This window comes from Suricata suricatta, chromosome 8 (genome assembly GCF_006229205.1).
Source record: "Suricata suricatta isolate VVHF042 chromosome 8, meerkat_22Aug2017_6uvM2_HiC, whole genome shotgun sequence".
Taxonomy (NCBI): Eukaryota; Metazoa; Chordata; class Mammalia; order Carnivora; family Herpestidae; genus Suricata; species Suricata suricatta.
Genome location: NC_043707.1, coordinates 135890416 through 135906730, shown reverse-complemented (window position 1 = coordinate 135906730; position 16315 = coordinate 135890416). Strand labels below are relative to the sequence as shown.

The 16315-nt window shown below is 41.0% G+C and overlaps 1 protein-coding gene across 11 annotated transcripts in view; it reads right to left on the bottom strand.

Annotated features, from left to right (window-relative positions):
* The window catches only part of RERE (arginine-glutamic acid dipeptide repeats), a 293409-nt gene that overhangs the window by 213701 nt on the left and 63393 nt on the right, over positions 1-16315 (bottom strand). For 9 of the 11 annotated variants that reach the window (XM_029949991.1, XM_029949993.1, XM_029949995.1 and 6 more), the window contains exon 3: positions 5477-5547. The exons of 1 other annotated variant lie outside the window; for it this stretch is intronic. In XM_029949991.1, coding sequence (XP_029805851.1) covers positions 5477-5547 — 71 coding nt within the window. Of the gene's footprint in view, positions 1-5476; positions 5548-13023; positions 13173-16315 lie in introns of those variants that run through there. One more of the 11 variants, XM_029950000.1, reaches the window with a different exon arrangement.

Below are 16315 nucleotides of genomic sequence, written 5' to 3'. Positions count from 1 at the left end.
ATCACTGAATAAAAGCGGGCACGGTGTCTGCCCCTGCAAAGCGTAGACCCAGGACACCAATGAAACACCAGTATCCCCACCATGTCCTCCCCTGGCCCCAGCACTATGCATCCACGTTGTGAGCTTGGTCTTTTAATCTATAAACAACCTACCTGCAAGGTAGGTTTAAACCCCAACTTCATAGGTACGTAAAACAAAGTTAGGAGGGCTAAGCATCTTGCCCAAGGTCATAAAAGACAGCAACTGAAGAACAGACCAGCTAATGTCAAAATCAAGCTCAGACACATGTATCCTGCCATCCTTCCTCTCAGTCCCTGGGTGACACCACACATTCTGCATTAGCCACACTCACACTAATGCAGGTCTCCTGTCCCATCCCCAGTAAAGTTGCTAATACGAGATTTACCTACTATCAAAATGAATGTTCATTTCCCGAACGCCTATACAACATACAGTCTATGCTGAGTGGTCACAGCAGCCAAGGTGGAAATAAATAATTGTGGCATATGATGCATAAATGAAAATGAACTCGTGGTGTATACACACAGGTGTGCACACAGAGTGTGTGCTAATGAGGTGCCCCATATCCCCCAGCATTATCTATGTCAAGGTCCCTAACAAGAAATGAAAACAGAATTACTTATCCTCAGTCAGTTTTCACTATAAAGATGGAAAACAGCTCCTTTCTTTTGATCTACTTCTGAGAAACTTGATTTGGTGGAAAGAGGGCAACATCAGTGGTGTGTGGAAGTTGGGCAGGAGCTCCTATCTCCACAGCCCCTCTCTGCTGTACTGTGGCAATCAACTTTGGGGGTACGGTTCTATATAGATACAGACCAGGAATCCGTAATTCTAAATGTTCCTCCCCAGGGCTGCTCACATTTGACAATGAAACAAAGAGAAAGCAGTAATGGAAATGTGCCTTCTCCAAGGTAACTAGCAGCCTCAGCTCCTCCACACTCACAATCAGCCCTTAGAACGTGTGCCGTCAGGAACAAAAATGACACAAGAGCACACTCATCCATGCAGTGCCGTAACAGTTCACTAAGCCCTAAACAGCTGACCAAAAATACCATAATATCCCTAATGACATTCCCCCAGCTTGAACGAATCTCTACACCAAGTTGATTTTAATGACAACTTTCAATAAACCAGATGGGAACCAAAATGAAACCAATCAATGGTATTTGCTCAATATAATATTTGTAATCATTACGTATCCAACCTGGAAATTCATCTCATACAACAGCTACAGAATCAGTAATTATTTAACTCTAGGAAACCAAATTCCTTTTTTTTCCTAATGTATGAATGACAGAAACTCCTTAGGAATCCACACAGAATGCCCACGAAGAACATTAAAGGAATGTTCCAATGACTCACTGTGAAGGGGGAATGAGACACGAGGCCCCACCACTGGAGCCAAACGAGGTGCTACTCTGCATTCTGCCGAGTGGAAGTTACTGATCTAAATGATCTGCTTAAGCATTTTCAGGATTTACTATTATTTCTAGATAGCAAATCAACTCTATTATGCTGAAGGCCTGGATTTCTAAAAAAAAAAAAAAAAAAAAAAAAGTAAAAGCAAGAAAGAAATCTTCCTTTTGGGACAAAAAGTGAATGGCTTCCTCCATGTGAATGCTATGGGGAGCTGTCTATCCAATCAGAAACTAAGGTCACTGAAGGAAGGCACTTTATCACACCAGCTAGGCTTGGGTTACATGACTACCAGAGGCCCTGATTAACGAAAATGCTCCTCCCCGCTGCTGAAATACAATGCTCCTTGGTGATACTGGCTCATTCGGGAACAGAACTCTGGAACCAACTGAGTCAAAACCGACCTAGGAGAGCTGCAGAGCACAGCACAAGAGAGCACTGAAGATGTTATACCAGGCTCTTGTGGTTGTGATAAATGGAGAGCCAGGCAAGCTGGCCCGAGAAAAGAGGCCCTTACTGAGCAGAAACAAGGGTAGCCCAAGAAGCCTGTGGAAAGAAGCCTGGGCACAGCAGCTATGCTCTCGCTCTGCGGGCCAAGTGCTCCCACTCCAGTCCTCCGCTCCTCCTGGCTTCTGCCTCATGCATTCAGCCCACCTGCAACCTGGCTTCCTGCCTCCCTGCCTCCCCCAGCCAACCCCCTCGACATTGAGGCATTTCTCGACTCACCCTTTCCCCTTAGGCCCTTCAGCCAACTGCCTCGGTCTCTCAGTTAATCTTTTCAAGTAAGGCTGCAAAGCTCACAGATTGCCATTCCATATTACTGCTCTTGCAAGAACGAAAGATTTTGCCAGCTGCCTTACTTAGTTCAGAAGCCTAAGGGCCCAGCTGCCTTACTTAACTGACGACCCTTACCTCCTACTTCTACGTACGCGCCACCCATCACCCCACCTCCCTCTCTGGTCTCTGGAGCCCCTGCTTCGACTACTTGTTCCACAGATACTTCTGTCACTGTAGTCAAACAAATCCAGTCTGGTCGCCTAGTGTGTAAATGAGCCCAATCAAATTAACACTCCCGAAGAGGATGAAAGCTTCCATTTGCTTCCCTTAACAATGCTGCCTTCAAAAGTGTCCTCAGTTCTGCTAGGAACTCGGCTACCTTGCACCATCATGGCTACCACTTACCGCGAAAGTGCGGGCTCTAAACAGAGGATGGTGGTGGCCCTATGCGTTTTGATGGTTGACTGTTAGCAAAGAGGAGGCCATGGGTCCCATCCCCAAAGGCAAGATGACCATATAAACTATCATCTAAAACAAGGACCCCTTTGAGAGTGAAAAGGGACCCTGCTGAACAGCCTGCCAGGCTGAAGGGAACCCTGCACACAGAGACCACTACCTTCGGGGTCGTGGCCTCCGACTGGTACGGGCCATGGTAGCAGAGCCCAGAACCCAGGGCCCGACATAAAATCCAAACACCCTTCCTCTCTCTCCCAGAACTAGTTCCTGAAATGTTACCCAGGGTTCTCTGTTCAACTAACAGGCATTATGCTAGCGTTGGTGACTGGCCATAGATGTCTCCTTCTGTCCACTTCTCAATTCCTTAACTTCTGCTAAGGACTGTGATCTTACAAAATATACCACAAAGGGCATCTGCCCAGGTCTGTTCACAGTCTCAAATATTCCATATGCTCAAAACCTCACCATGGTAAAAGCGTTAATTCTAATTCATGGTTGTAAACAAAGAACACATCTCTCAGTTACGACCCCAAACCAAAAAAGCCTAAAAAGATAAAATACATAATTAATCAACAACATTCAAAGCTGCTGGGTTTCTGTCTTCCATTGTTCTGCTTGCCATGCATGGTATTTGCTGTAGGCAAAACTAACTCCAATTTCTTCTTTTTAAAATCTTGAAGAGAAACAAAGCACATTTCCTTTTGTTCATCTTTTCCCCTTATAGCCTGGGTGAGCTGAAGGAAAAAAAACATCTATGATTATTCTCATCTATTAAGTTACCTTTTCATAAGCAGAAATGCAAACCAAGGAAAGAAGAAAGTGGCTATCCAGACAATAACTGCACTCTTTCTAGGAGTAAAAATTTCACCTTCTCTGGTATTCTTACACCACAACTACTCGTATGTGCTGAATATAGAACTCAGACAACAACATACGATGTAGCAGTGTGCAACTTACACACCATGCCCACCCCACACTGATTTTGCAGACAGCTTTAATGTGTTGTACCAGACCGATACTGATAACAGAAGCTCCCCCTTTACTGCTGTTAATACCCTGGACAACTACTGTAACTCGGCAGGAACCTCTGCCCCAAACAGCACCGATCACACTACAATCAGAATTTCATCAGAGACGATATTCAAACATGAAGGCACATGCTAATGGGCAAAAATTATACCCAAAAAAGCTCTGAATCAAATAGGTTTAAAAAAAAAAAAAAACCTCGTGACTTTATTTTTAAAAAATAAAAAAGTAAAATAAAATAAAATAAACTTAAAAATCACCCACAAAGACGACAAGCAGAAACAGAGCAGCAGCCGTGGCCACAAGCAAAAGAAAACTCATCAGGAAACAAGACCACTGCCCAGATTTTCAGATGTCAGTGCAGCATCTGCAAAAGAAATCTTTAGGAGGAAATACATAAGAAATAGCAAAGACCTCTAAAAATGTTAAAACTTCACACTGACATAAAATTTGATTAGAAAGTGTTTGATTTATAAAAGTAAACTGCAAGACCTCCTCGTAACACAAGTAGAAAAATTAAAAGGAACCTACCAAGAACAAACAAATCTTAAAGGGAAATTTTTTTTTTAAAAACAGTAAGCATGTGTTACTCATGCAATAAAACTTTAATAAGGAAAATTAAATGGCATGCAATTTTTTAACTAGCTAAATCGGAATACACAAATTGGGTATTTGGGGTCCTTAAAAATGATAAAAAGAAGCAAACGAGACACAGAGTTTAAGATCTGTTCCGACTACATTACCTTTCTTTAGACTGAAGTATCACATACGACATGCAGAGTGTCAGAACGTCAGAACACAAATACTGTCCAGCTACAAAGGGCTTTGGAAGGCAGAGCATTCACATATACTGATACACGCCTGGACAGAGCTGAAGAGTTAGGGTTTCTCTACACCTACGCAGGTAGACAGGGTTCACAGTCTTCAAGTACAAGGATCCCTTTGTAATGTTTCAAAAGATCCCCCAAATGACAGTACTCTGATAGTATTTCACATATCATGTTTGAGGAAAACACATAATAACCCAACTCTTAACTGTGTGGTTTCATTAAATAAAGTGAATTTTTAAAATCACACCAGCATATGAATTTATTTGAGTAGTTAGTCGTACAAACACAGGTGAGGCATATTTTAAACCGAGAATGTTCACTTGCAGACCTCTACAAAATCTCTAGATACCCAGGAGCCCAAGCCCCACGTGTGGGGACCACCAGCCCAAACCCTGGAGACTGCTCACTGGGCCGGATCAGCACCTCTCAGCCTGGGGCAGGTTTGCAACGGGAAAGTACTACAGCTATGCCACCCCCAAACCAGACTTCCTTCCCCCCAACCTCCAGCACCAGGCGACCCCAAGACACACTCCATACTCACTGAGAGATTTAAGTAAATGACGGTCGTCACCAAAAACTAGTCTCTGGCCCATTTGCATTCTTTTTTTCCAACTCACCACTAATTCCCAAATTTACTTCGGCTCTTCACAATGGCTGAGAAGAAACAAACTACTTCAGACACAGAAAATCTCTGAAATCATGGTCAGAACAGCTACCAAAGAAATGAAAACTTGGGAAACACGGTTCACAGTACAAGCTTTGTAACAGTAAGTGTCACAAAACCAAAAAGGTAAAACTGGTAACTGCCTGACGTGTGTGCTACAGCATGCGGGCAGCTACACTCGGAGGTGAACTGGTTATGGAGTCAATCACCCTGAAGCAGCAGTCCGTGGAACTGGAAAGAGAAGGAAGGCACAGAGCAGAAGCAACAGCACAGGAAACATGCTTACCAGTTTGAAGTCTTGAATGCTACAGATGAAATACGGCGTGTTTGGCCTCCGACTCTCGATATACACACAGTCTTTAAAAGAAAAAGAAAATTTAAAACAATGGCATTTACCTTTAAGGGAACAAAGACAGGGCCCATAAAGCCACTGCATAAATAAACAAATGACAAAGCACATATCTTTTACAGGAAAAAAATTTTCAAAGATGAATTGTAAATTACAAATAATTTTAAGCTAGAGGAAAACAGCCCTTGACTTGAGGTTATTATTGATCACTTTTCTGATAATTTAAAGAACGTGATAAAGCCTCAATTATTGTTTCCAGAGTGCCTGAAGAAGAGCAAAAAGGAAATATCACAGGATTAACCATATTTTGACAAAGACACTTTAATCAAGGTTATTACTTGCTCACAGCTACACAAGACAAAATTTTAAATGTCTTATTCAGATAGATACCCCCATGTCTTCAGAAGGATAAATGGCTTTGCTACTTTGCTTTTAGTAAATAATTTGTGCGGAAACAAATGAAACATGTAAAGAAGACTACCTTGAACATGCTATTACAATGACCTTGTCACCTAAACCAAGAAAACAGAAATCTAACTTTTTGTGGGTAACTTACTATTAAATTTTAACCTAAACACATTTTATTTCCTAATTATAAAGAAAACCAAGGCCACCAATCAGGACATAGTAAACCAAACCACACTTTCCTCAAGGGAGTAAGAGTGTGCTTTCTTAAATTATATTTGACATGGCAATGGTTGGATCATTATTTCTGATGCTCTCAATAGCTAGAGTCTAAAGGGCTGGTTTAAAGGCTTTAAAATGGCAGGTTAAGATACATTTTTTTTTTAAAGAAGCAATGATTTTAAAGGAAGCAGTAGCTATAAAGGGACTTGTACACTCTCCTCATGACAACCCAAGATCATCATAACTTAGGACAGGACTCTCTATGTATTATTCACTGAGAAGTAAAGGCATCTGCAGTCCATCAAATTTTCTAGAGATAATGACCATAATACCCACATTCAAAATGCCATTTGTTTCATACTTTCTCATGATCCTTCATAATGAGTGTATCTTAGAATAACTGAGATGCTTGAGAATACCAGGAGGTCCCTCTACTGCCTTATTGCACACATGCAGAGTCAAGAATAAGAAAAGGAGCAGAAATCCGGAGCCGTCCATCCACTGGACTGTCCAGTACAAAAGCACTAACTGACCCACTAAGGAATGGATCATGAAGAAAACCCTCATCAATGACACTTCCATCTAAAAACAAACAAAAAACAAAAAACAAACCCTTCCTGAAAGACATCAGACATTCCGGAAAAAGAAGAAATCTGAATGCCATTCATCTAAGCATCCAAAATGTCCCCAACCGATTTCTTTATTCGGAAATAGACTCAACAACAAAGACTCAGTCCCTCAATCCATGGACAATGGTTGCTAAGGAATAATCTTTTGACTGAACTCTCAACTCTTATTCCAGGGTCCAGGATGCTAAATAACTCTGCTCAATATTCAGGCAACATCCATTTAACATGCCAATCATTCTAAGAAACAAGAGAACTCTTCCCACGTTGGTAGATGTTTGGCTTACTATCCCTCATTTGGTATTCAAGTAAAAAACATCCCCTAGATTAAAAAACTGCATTTAAACAATTTTGGAACAATCCAAGGATCTTAATTTATCTGTTTAAATTCCTGTTGTACCAAGTACCAGTATTTCACGTCTCTAGACCCTATCATGTTACCTGTCACACTCACCCTGGACACGAAGTGTCTACAGGCCCTCTTCTTCTCTCACCTCGTACAGAGAGCCTCCTCTTCTACATCTCTTAACACCGTCACACCTAACTACATTCACTGACTTCAAAACTAATGGGTTACTTCCTAGCTAATGACTTCCACTTTCTTAAAGCTCACTGGACTCTCCTCCCCGCCCCCCAAAAAAGGTGCTGCGTATACAATGGTTTGGTCTTGCACCACATCTCAACCTCCACTGGGGTATAATATCCAAAACGCCACTACTCTGTCCATGCCAAATTCTCTTAACCCCTTCATGCCCCCAGCACCTACTTTATCATGAGTTAGCTCCCAGGGCAGCCAATTCTCATGAGGCTCCTCAGTAAAGGAATGGCAACACCTCCTTTCTTTAAAAAGCTTTATGCATACTTTTCATAATCAACAGAATCATTGTAACTATAAACACTCTGAGACTTAAAGTAGCTATTAATTCGTATACAAAAAGCCTTTCCAGAAAAGGAAACTGAATCTATAATCATTCATTTCTTGCTGCAAAGTTACTTACATTCAGGAAAAGTATTATCTGCACATACACCTGGATGTAGCTCTCCTAGAGAAGGGAGGGAAGGAACGCACTGCCACGTCGAGGACGCCCACTGCTGGCCCTGTGCTTCCACACTGTCTGCCAGTCCTGGAGGCAGACTCACACCCCTGGGCCCAAGGAGTGTTTCCATTAGGAACAAGGCAGAATGAGAAAGATCCTTAAACCTCATGTATGGAATTACCATATTTACTTATTAATACCTTATTAACAAATAAAAAGTCACCTCTTTTCATTTAAAAACCTACCGTTTCAACCAAATTCATCTTAAGTTCATATAGGAGATTCCAATGCATAAGACTAATAATCTGTAAAACCGGTCACTGGATCAAGTGATTTCTAACAGTATTTGGAAACTTATACATTAAAATATAAGCTCACTTCATGATTAAATGACAAAATTTATAAGGTTTATTTTATGTAAGTAATCATAAAACACAGAATCACTAAGATCAGGGGTAATATAAACTAATTTTTACCATATCTAACTTGCTAAAGAAATTGGAAAAAATACATTAATTTGATCTGACTTTTTTAATCCATTTTAAAAGTAAAAGCATGAAAAATTATTGTAGAGTCAGATTTTTCATTATCACCCCCTCATAAAAATTAGAATGGTCCAACTAAAAGGAAACATATCCTAAAGAACAATTTGGAATTCAAGATTCACAGGGGGGTAAAAATCTACTTATTGATACTCTTGATGATTTTCAAAACAAGGCTAAATAAGGCCAAATACTCATAAAAAATATCTCCCTCTTATCTCATTAATTAAGCAAATACTGAAGAAAATAACTTTATATAGATATTTTTAGAGAGCACAGAAATAAAGTGGTTTATCTGGCAAGGGAAAAATGAGCACAGAAGTAAAGAGTGATGTTAGAATCTCAGCTGGAATATATGCCCAGGAATCTTTTAAAGCCAAAATGGTGTACCAAGAATCGTCATGCAATCTATGAGTGCACAGACTGACTGAAGCTAGTTACAAAATCAGTTTCAGTCAGTCGGATCAGTGACCCTCAACCTGAGAGTCTCTCACGGCCAACATGAGTACTGCAGGTACCTTTTTTCTTGGAAGGAAAGAAGGAAGGAAGGAAGGAAGGAAGGAAGGGAGAATGAAGAAAAGAAAAGCTGTTCTTTTTTCTTTTTTCATTACAAAGCTAGCAGTTCTGTAAAACCTGAGCAAAGCTGATGCAATCCATTAAGTGTATAATGCACATTTTCAAAATTACCCATATGAAAATGCGTGTTTACCAGACTGAGCCAACGGCTGCTGCAGGGCAAATATATATATGTACATATTGTTTTTTTTTTTAATCTTAAAGTCAGCAAGCCTGAAATAGGCCAGAAAAATGAGTGAGGCCATTATCATCGATATCAATTATTCCAAACAATACATGGTAACTAATTTTTTTTTCTTTACCAGGGGTGTCTGAAATAAAACCACGGGTCTAGGTTGAGGCTTGCTCTCTTAACACCAAGCCTCTGCCAGGGAATGGATCATACAAGTAAGTGAACTCAAATCCTGTACCCATCATCTATGAAATGATATTGAACAGGGGCGCTGTGGGCTATTTCTCACAACCTCAACAAAGCTGTGTGTCCAAGAATCTATTATTCTACCTGCAAACAACGGAGCATGTGCTGAGCTGAGGAAGGAAGTCAGCCAAAACATGAAGGCAGAGTCTCAAGGCATAGAAAGCCCTCTCTGCTTTTCAACAGCCCTCAGCAAATCAGCAGGTTTATGTAAATAGAGCAAGAGCCTGGTCCTCTCAAGGGTAAAAACCACAGCCTGAAGTATCAGGCACTTTGTCATCCTGAAACACAAAGAACCTGTCAGAGTCCTTCCTGACAGCCTCCTCCCACAGCACGGTGGACACTTTACTTCACCAACTAATTGAGCGCGCGGTGCCGTGAGCCCGGCGTTAACGCTGTGGTCACAGTGCACAGGCAGTGCCAGCCACGGGACTCTGTCCTTTAAAGAATTTCCCTCCTGTTAATGTGCTTCTGCCTCTTAATCTTTGGAATACCTTCTTGTTCCTTGGCAAAGCATGGCAGCACCACTCTAAGGTAATTTCCAACAGAAAATCTTCTACTTGTTTAAAAAAAAAAAAAAAAAAAAAAAGGCATGCATGAGCATACTATCTATCTCCCAAATAAATGTCCCAGAGGCCCAGCTGGGGTGACACAGTGGTGGACAAGGCGGTTCACCCTCAGGATTGCTCTGTGCTTCCATGTTCCATTTCTCATACACAGAATTCCTCTGAACCATTCAGTGACAGCCGATTGGTCTAATGTGACAGAATCAAAAGTCTACAAATACCTCACTAGTTAATATGGGTATTTCCAAATGCCCAACATACAAAAGAATATGCAGCTCTACGTGCATGCGAGAAACAACACTGCAATCCCAGGCCACACAGCAGGCCCTCTGACGGAAGACGCTCTCACCTCGGCAGCGGCCTCCCCCATCTGTACACGGTCAGGGCCATCCCAACGCCTCACCTCGGTATCTAACAATACACTACATTCCGGGATAAACACTCAAAACCGACACAAGGAACAAATGACCTGAACAAAAACAGAAAAGAAGTTCCATGGGACCCTCATAAGGATGTTGTTCTGATCTATCAATATGAACATAAAGAATGCTATTTTCTAATAAATATTCCTTTAAGAAATAACTCAACTGCAGGATGGTCTACTTTTAGTTTTCTACTAGATTCTTCGGTGGGGCAAGGGCTACATCATCTGGGAACAGTGGAGAACTAAAAAGGGAAAAGGAAACAAAAATTAGGAAAAGAGAACCTCAGCCAGTGAAATCCTCTCATGTGCTTACCTTTATCCTGGGTTCAGACCCTGGAAACGGTCACCAAAATTGACCTGCAACATCTTAAAGATTCTACTTTTTTTTTTTTAATATTTATGTATTTTTGAGACAGAGAGAGACAGAGCTTGAGATGGGGAGGGGCAGAGAGAGAGGGAGACACAGAATCTAAAGCAGGTTCCAGGTTCTCAGCTGTCAGCACAAAGCCCGATGCAGGGCTCGAACCCACAAACAGTGAGATCATTCCCTGAGCCAAAGTCAGACACTTAACCAACTGAGCCACCCAGGCGCGCCCCCGTTAAAGATTCTAAACTCAGTGGAAAAAAGATCTCAAGTAACACATCCTTGGTCCCCTCCTTTTTAAACTTCATGAAAATTAAATTCCACGTATTCTAATGTCTACAGGTTTCTGACTAGCACGACAAAGCTACCACCGGTTTTTATCTAAAATCATAACACCATATACTTCTAGCAAATATTCATCTGTCTTTATCCTCATTGCTAACAGGAAATCCAATGATGAGAAAAACCAGCTGGGAGGCTGGGGGGAACGGGTCATAACAAACTAAGAGAGACTCTAATTTCCCACCTTTCCTTTCCTCCTCTAGAAGTCAAAAAATCTACTAGTACATCAAAAGCTTAAAGACTGATCCAAACAATCACCTTTCTAACTTGAAGAAGTGATATTGATGTTTTAGAATTACTGTCATCACAAGACAAAATTCCCCCCGCCCCCCGGAAGGGGAGAGTCACATGCTAAATGCTACATGGGCTTGAAAACTCCATAAAAACAAGAGCAAGCAAGGTCATGTGGCCAGCAGCAGTGATCTTACCAGTTACTCGAAGCTCTGAGGACTGGCCCTGGGGCCCTGGGGCAACACTCAAGCAGAGCGTCTGAAGCACCGTTATCACCATTTACTTCTGCAGAGGTTCCTTTTAAAGCCCTCCTTGCAATCCACACTGAATCCCAATTGTGAAAAAGACCAGGCAGCCTAACACCGGAACTCCGGTTAAGGGATGGGCACCTCTCTCAAGCTTCTAACGACTGTTTTTTGTGCCATAAGAGAACGCATGGAGTCTAGCAGGGAGAGGAGGGTCTATCTTAAAAAACCAGCATCTGCCCTGTGGAAGCAAAGTGTGTCAGTGAGGGCATTAGGGACCCTGAGGAGGGGAAATCGAGCCCACTCACTCCTGCTGCTCCCCTTGTTAGCGCTTGAGAAGGTGGGTGCCAGCCCCACCCCCAGATCAGTAGATCCCATCAAAAAAATGAATTTTGCTATAAATGCCCTATTAAGTAGAGAATGATTGATGGCTACTGAAAATAACAACAGGTCCCCATGGCAAAGACCACAACTGGAACATGGCCGAAATATGTGCGTTTTAGGAAACCAACGCAGATAGAGTTCAAAGGCTTCTAGGAACACTGTGCCCAGTAATCACAGGAAAAAACAACCAGCGGCAGGCTGGAGCGAAGATCCCTCGCTCTGCATATGGCTGACAGCGAACAAATTGCTAGTCTGATGTTCCTGTGTCACATCCTGCGGAGTAGATTTCAAGCAGCACTGCTTGCTCCTACTCAGAAAACGACGACTGCGCTGGGAGCCAGTGCTCACTGGAGAGACACAGGAGAATTCACAATGCCTGGGCTGTAATTCTTATCTGGCAAATGATTTCATTATAAACTGGTATCATAGTGAATCCATTTTCTTTACGGGTTTTCTGCTAGTGTTTAATGGGCCGTCAGTATAATTTAGATTTCATCTATTTAAACTCATTCAAGCCTGGCTCCTGATTGTACAGTAAATGGAACATATTTCTATTCAAGGAAATTAATGACAGTTAATTGTAGTCTGCAGTTCTCAATTTTGTAAAAGCAACCGTTTCCCGTTTCAAGCATCAAGCTACAGAATCCCCCACACCAGTTATTTCTGTGTGTGCATTAGGCTCCACATCTTGTAAGCCTTCCTTGTAAAACCAATGTAGATAGTCATAAAATATTTTCCCCTCCAAGTACTTATTACCAACTTCTCAGAAAGAGTTAGGACTTAAATATAACGAATGGCTGGGAAAATAAAAATTTAGTTCTCAGTCTGACAGAAAGATGCTCAATTATTATGGATTTCTTTAGCTAGCAACACTGAAGATGTAAATTTTCTACTTTCCTTATTTTTTACTCACTATTAAACAATTTTCCTATGTATTTCAAATCATAATGTCGACATTAACTGAAATCTACTTTAAAAAGTAGGCTGAACTTACTCTGTGGATTTAGGTCTCAAACAAGGTACAGGACACATTAATAAACACTGCACTGAACTGCTCCTAAGACTGATACTCTGTTGAACAGAAATCTACCTGACTTTCACGTACCAGGCCACACAACAATCCCAGGAGTGATTTCTCTTCTTGAGTCGTGAGTCTTTCACCTAAACATCCACATAGTGTGAGAAACACTTGAAGAAGAAGGCATGCAAAAAACCACCTTAAAAGAAACTTATAAATCAAGATCCAAATAATAATAAGGCAAGAATCCAGGATTTGGTACCCCAAAATTATAACTCCCAGAGTCACTGACTGGCAAACTGCAATTCACACAAAGGTATGGGAAGGAAGAGAAAACCACAAGCTACTCTTTTCATTCTTCCTTTCACATGATATTGACATCTATTCAACTGGTTCCTGAATCACCTATAACCACATCATGCCCTGTTCCACGAACTTCCTCATGCTGTTGCCCCTAATAGCGATGCTCTGCTTCTACCTGGTCCTGTTGTAATTCTGCCCAAACCCCAAGACTCAAATCAAGGTCTTCATGGTCCTTCACGTCTTCCCCAGTATCACCAACTTCTATATAGTCTGTCCTATTCAGTTGGCATTTGCCCACTCACTACCGGTTACTAACATGTAACATTACTTGAATAATTTCTTTCTATAAAATGAAAGATCAAGAACTAGAATCCTGTCTACTTTTATATCTTACCCCGTCTCACCTCCACAAAACACCTTGCGCAAAGTTATAGATACAGAAGACCATGGTATGTTACCAACTCACCAGTATGTCACTAGTACTATTGCTGACATCTAACATGCCCCATTAAATTCTACTAGCTCATTCAAAGACGATTCCAGGCCTCAAATTTAATTCTTGGCTTTAATTTATATAAACTTCTAAGGGCAAATGAAACCTACTCCCTGATTGACATTCTATCCGTACCTCTTTCCTCTCATCCATAAATTGATACTGTTTTAATTTGGGTTATTGTTGTTACTATTGCTTTTGGCCAGGTGTTTATTTAAGATCTTTAGCCCACTGTGAATTATAAAATGTTATTTTAAGTACTCAACAGGTATTTATGGAAAAAACTCCACCTACACAACGACCTCCAATTACCTATCTCCTTAGGATTCTACATGTGGTGTTTTATAACATATACATTGTTCTCACACTGGAAGCGGGGGAGGGCAGTGGATCTTGTCTGGTAATCTGCTCTGCTAATCACAATCTACCTGTCACTTTTATAATCAAAATTAGCAAACGTCTATGCAAGGCATCAGTATTTAAAGTATCTAAATGTCTCCTGACTGCCCCCCCCCAAAAAAGAGGAGAGATTTAGTTTGCTGTCCAGTTTAAGAACCCCTGGCTGCTTTCTACATGAAACTGTACTCAACACACTTCAAAAAATGAGTGCCGCCGCTTTGGGCCAATATAACACTTAATGAGACTTTGCCTTTTTGTAATCTGTACCTCATAAAAATCATATACTGAACATCTGCTGAGAGGAAATGAATCAGAACTTTAAGGGGAAATGAGACTTCTCTATTTTAACTGAAGTAGTAAAGGCAAATCTTGTCAAGATTATATTAAAGGTAAAAAATGAAGATAAATATATGCTACAAGAAACATAATCATAAACTTAGAAAACACTGACACTCAGACTTACTGGGCACCAGCTACATACCAGCTACGTGCCAGAGACACTGAGCGAATATAAAAATGTTGTCCTTCCCTTGACAATTTCACCATCTAGTATCAGAGCTGGCCATGGAAACAAGAGAATACCTGTATGTCTGCAATGATTTTAATTGTACTAGTGTTTTAGCGTCTGTGCAGACTGCTGGGGGAGCATAAGACTCTCTCTGTCCTTCTTTCTTAGTAATAGATGTCTAGCAGGGCTTGTGGCCCCTCGGAATAAAGACCACATTTCTCAGCCTCCCTTATAGGTGGTTTCATAAAATGACTAAACTCTAGTCATGGATATAAACAGTACTTCAACTTCTGGAAACTGGTTACTGAAAAGAGGAGCCCTGCCCCCTCCCTATTCCTTCCTGCAGCCTAAAGGCAAATGTACCTGCTGGAGGTAGAACATGAAATGGATCACAAATGACAATGGGAATGGAGGCCACACATGATAAAATAACAAAACCTTTGACTATAGCTTAAGAAGCAGACCAAGAATTTACTATTCACAATTCGGCCTTTCTGGCCAATATATAAATATCTTTATTTTTAAATGGGGAAAATACTTAAACTACATTCATGAACAAAAAGTGACCCCCAAAACAATGATTTAGGGAAAACATTCTATTTTTTTTTTAATAGGAAAAGCTAGGAAGGAACAAATAACCCGAGCTAGTGTATAAAATCATAGAGCACAGCGCTCAATTCAGAATGACAAAAACAACTTGATTAGACGGCATATACTATTACCTTCCAGAAGGATTAAGAGTCAATCCCCAGAGGCAGATACATACAATAAAGCAGAACAAAGTCTGCCACCGCCTTCCCTGATGAGACTCCACAGCTAAGTGAAGTTTCTAGCTGCCACTCTGACCCAGCCAGGGTTTCACAAAGAGGAAAGAGGGATGCCCCTCCTACAAGGTGAAGGGCATTTTGTGCGGAGGACAGGTTGGCGGGTGTCCACTGGCGCCAGTCGGGCTCTCCCTTTCCTATCCACTTCCATGCGGGTCTGATTTTAGGACTTCAGAGAGAATATGTGGCTGTTGTTCCTCCCAAAAAAAAAAAAAAAAAAAAAAAATCAGGCACCACTGATAACCGAATTTTCTGGAACGTTTTATCATTTTAAAAGTTAAAACTGACCAGAATTGACATTACACTAAGGTCTCAGAATATAATCCAGATTTTACTTCATACTAGAAAGAAGACCTTCTCTCCAATGTCTGTCATGGCTTTATCTCTGCTTTCCACACCATTAAGTGCGGATAAAACACAGAGTGCACAAATGTGTCTGATCCATTCTCTGAAGTGAAGATTTACTATCCAAAGGTGACGTGAAGTCTTCAGCTGTAACTAGAGAACACTTCTCCAATTTCAAAACCACAAATTCAGTCACTCGCAGAGGCCAAAGTCCCTCTGTACATGAGGGCTAATTCGAAAAAACTGTAATGGTGACATTAAAAATCTCTGGACATCCAGACATAACCTTTAACTCAGCAACTGCATTCCTACTAGGGAGAGTGAGCAGAAATGAATATATAAGTTTTTACCACTAATGTTTATATTGTTTACATTTGGAGAGAACCTAAAAACATCAATATACAACTAGTTACATTTACGATATCGATCCATAAGCGTGGGTCCACCTAATGCTTTTCATGCCACAGATGCCTTTAGCAATCTATACAAATTTTCTGTTTTAATTCA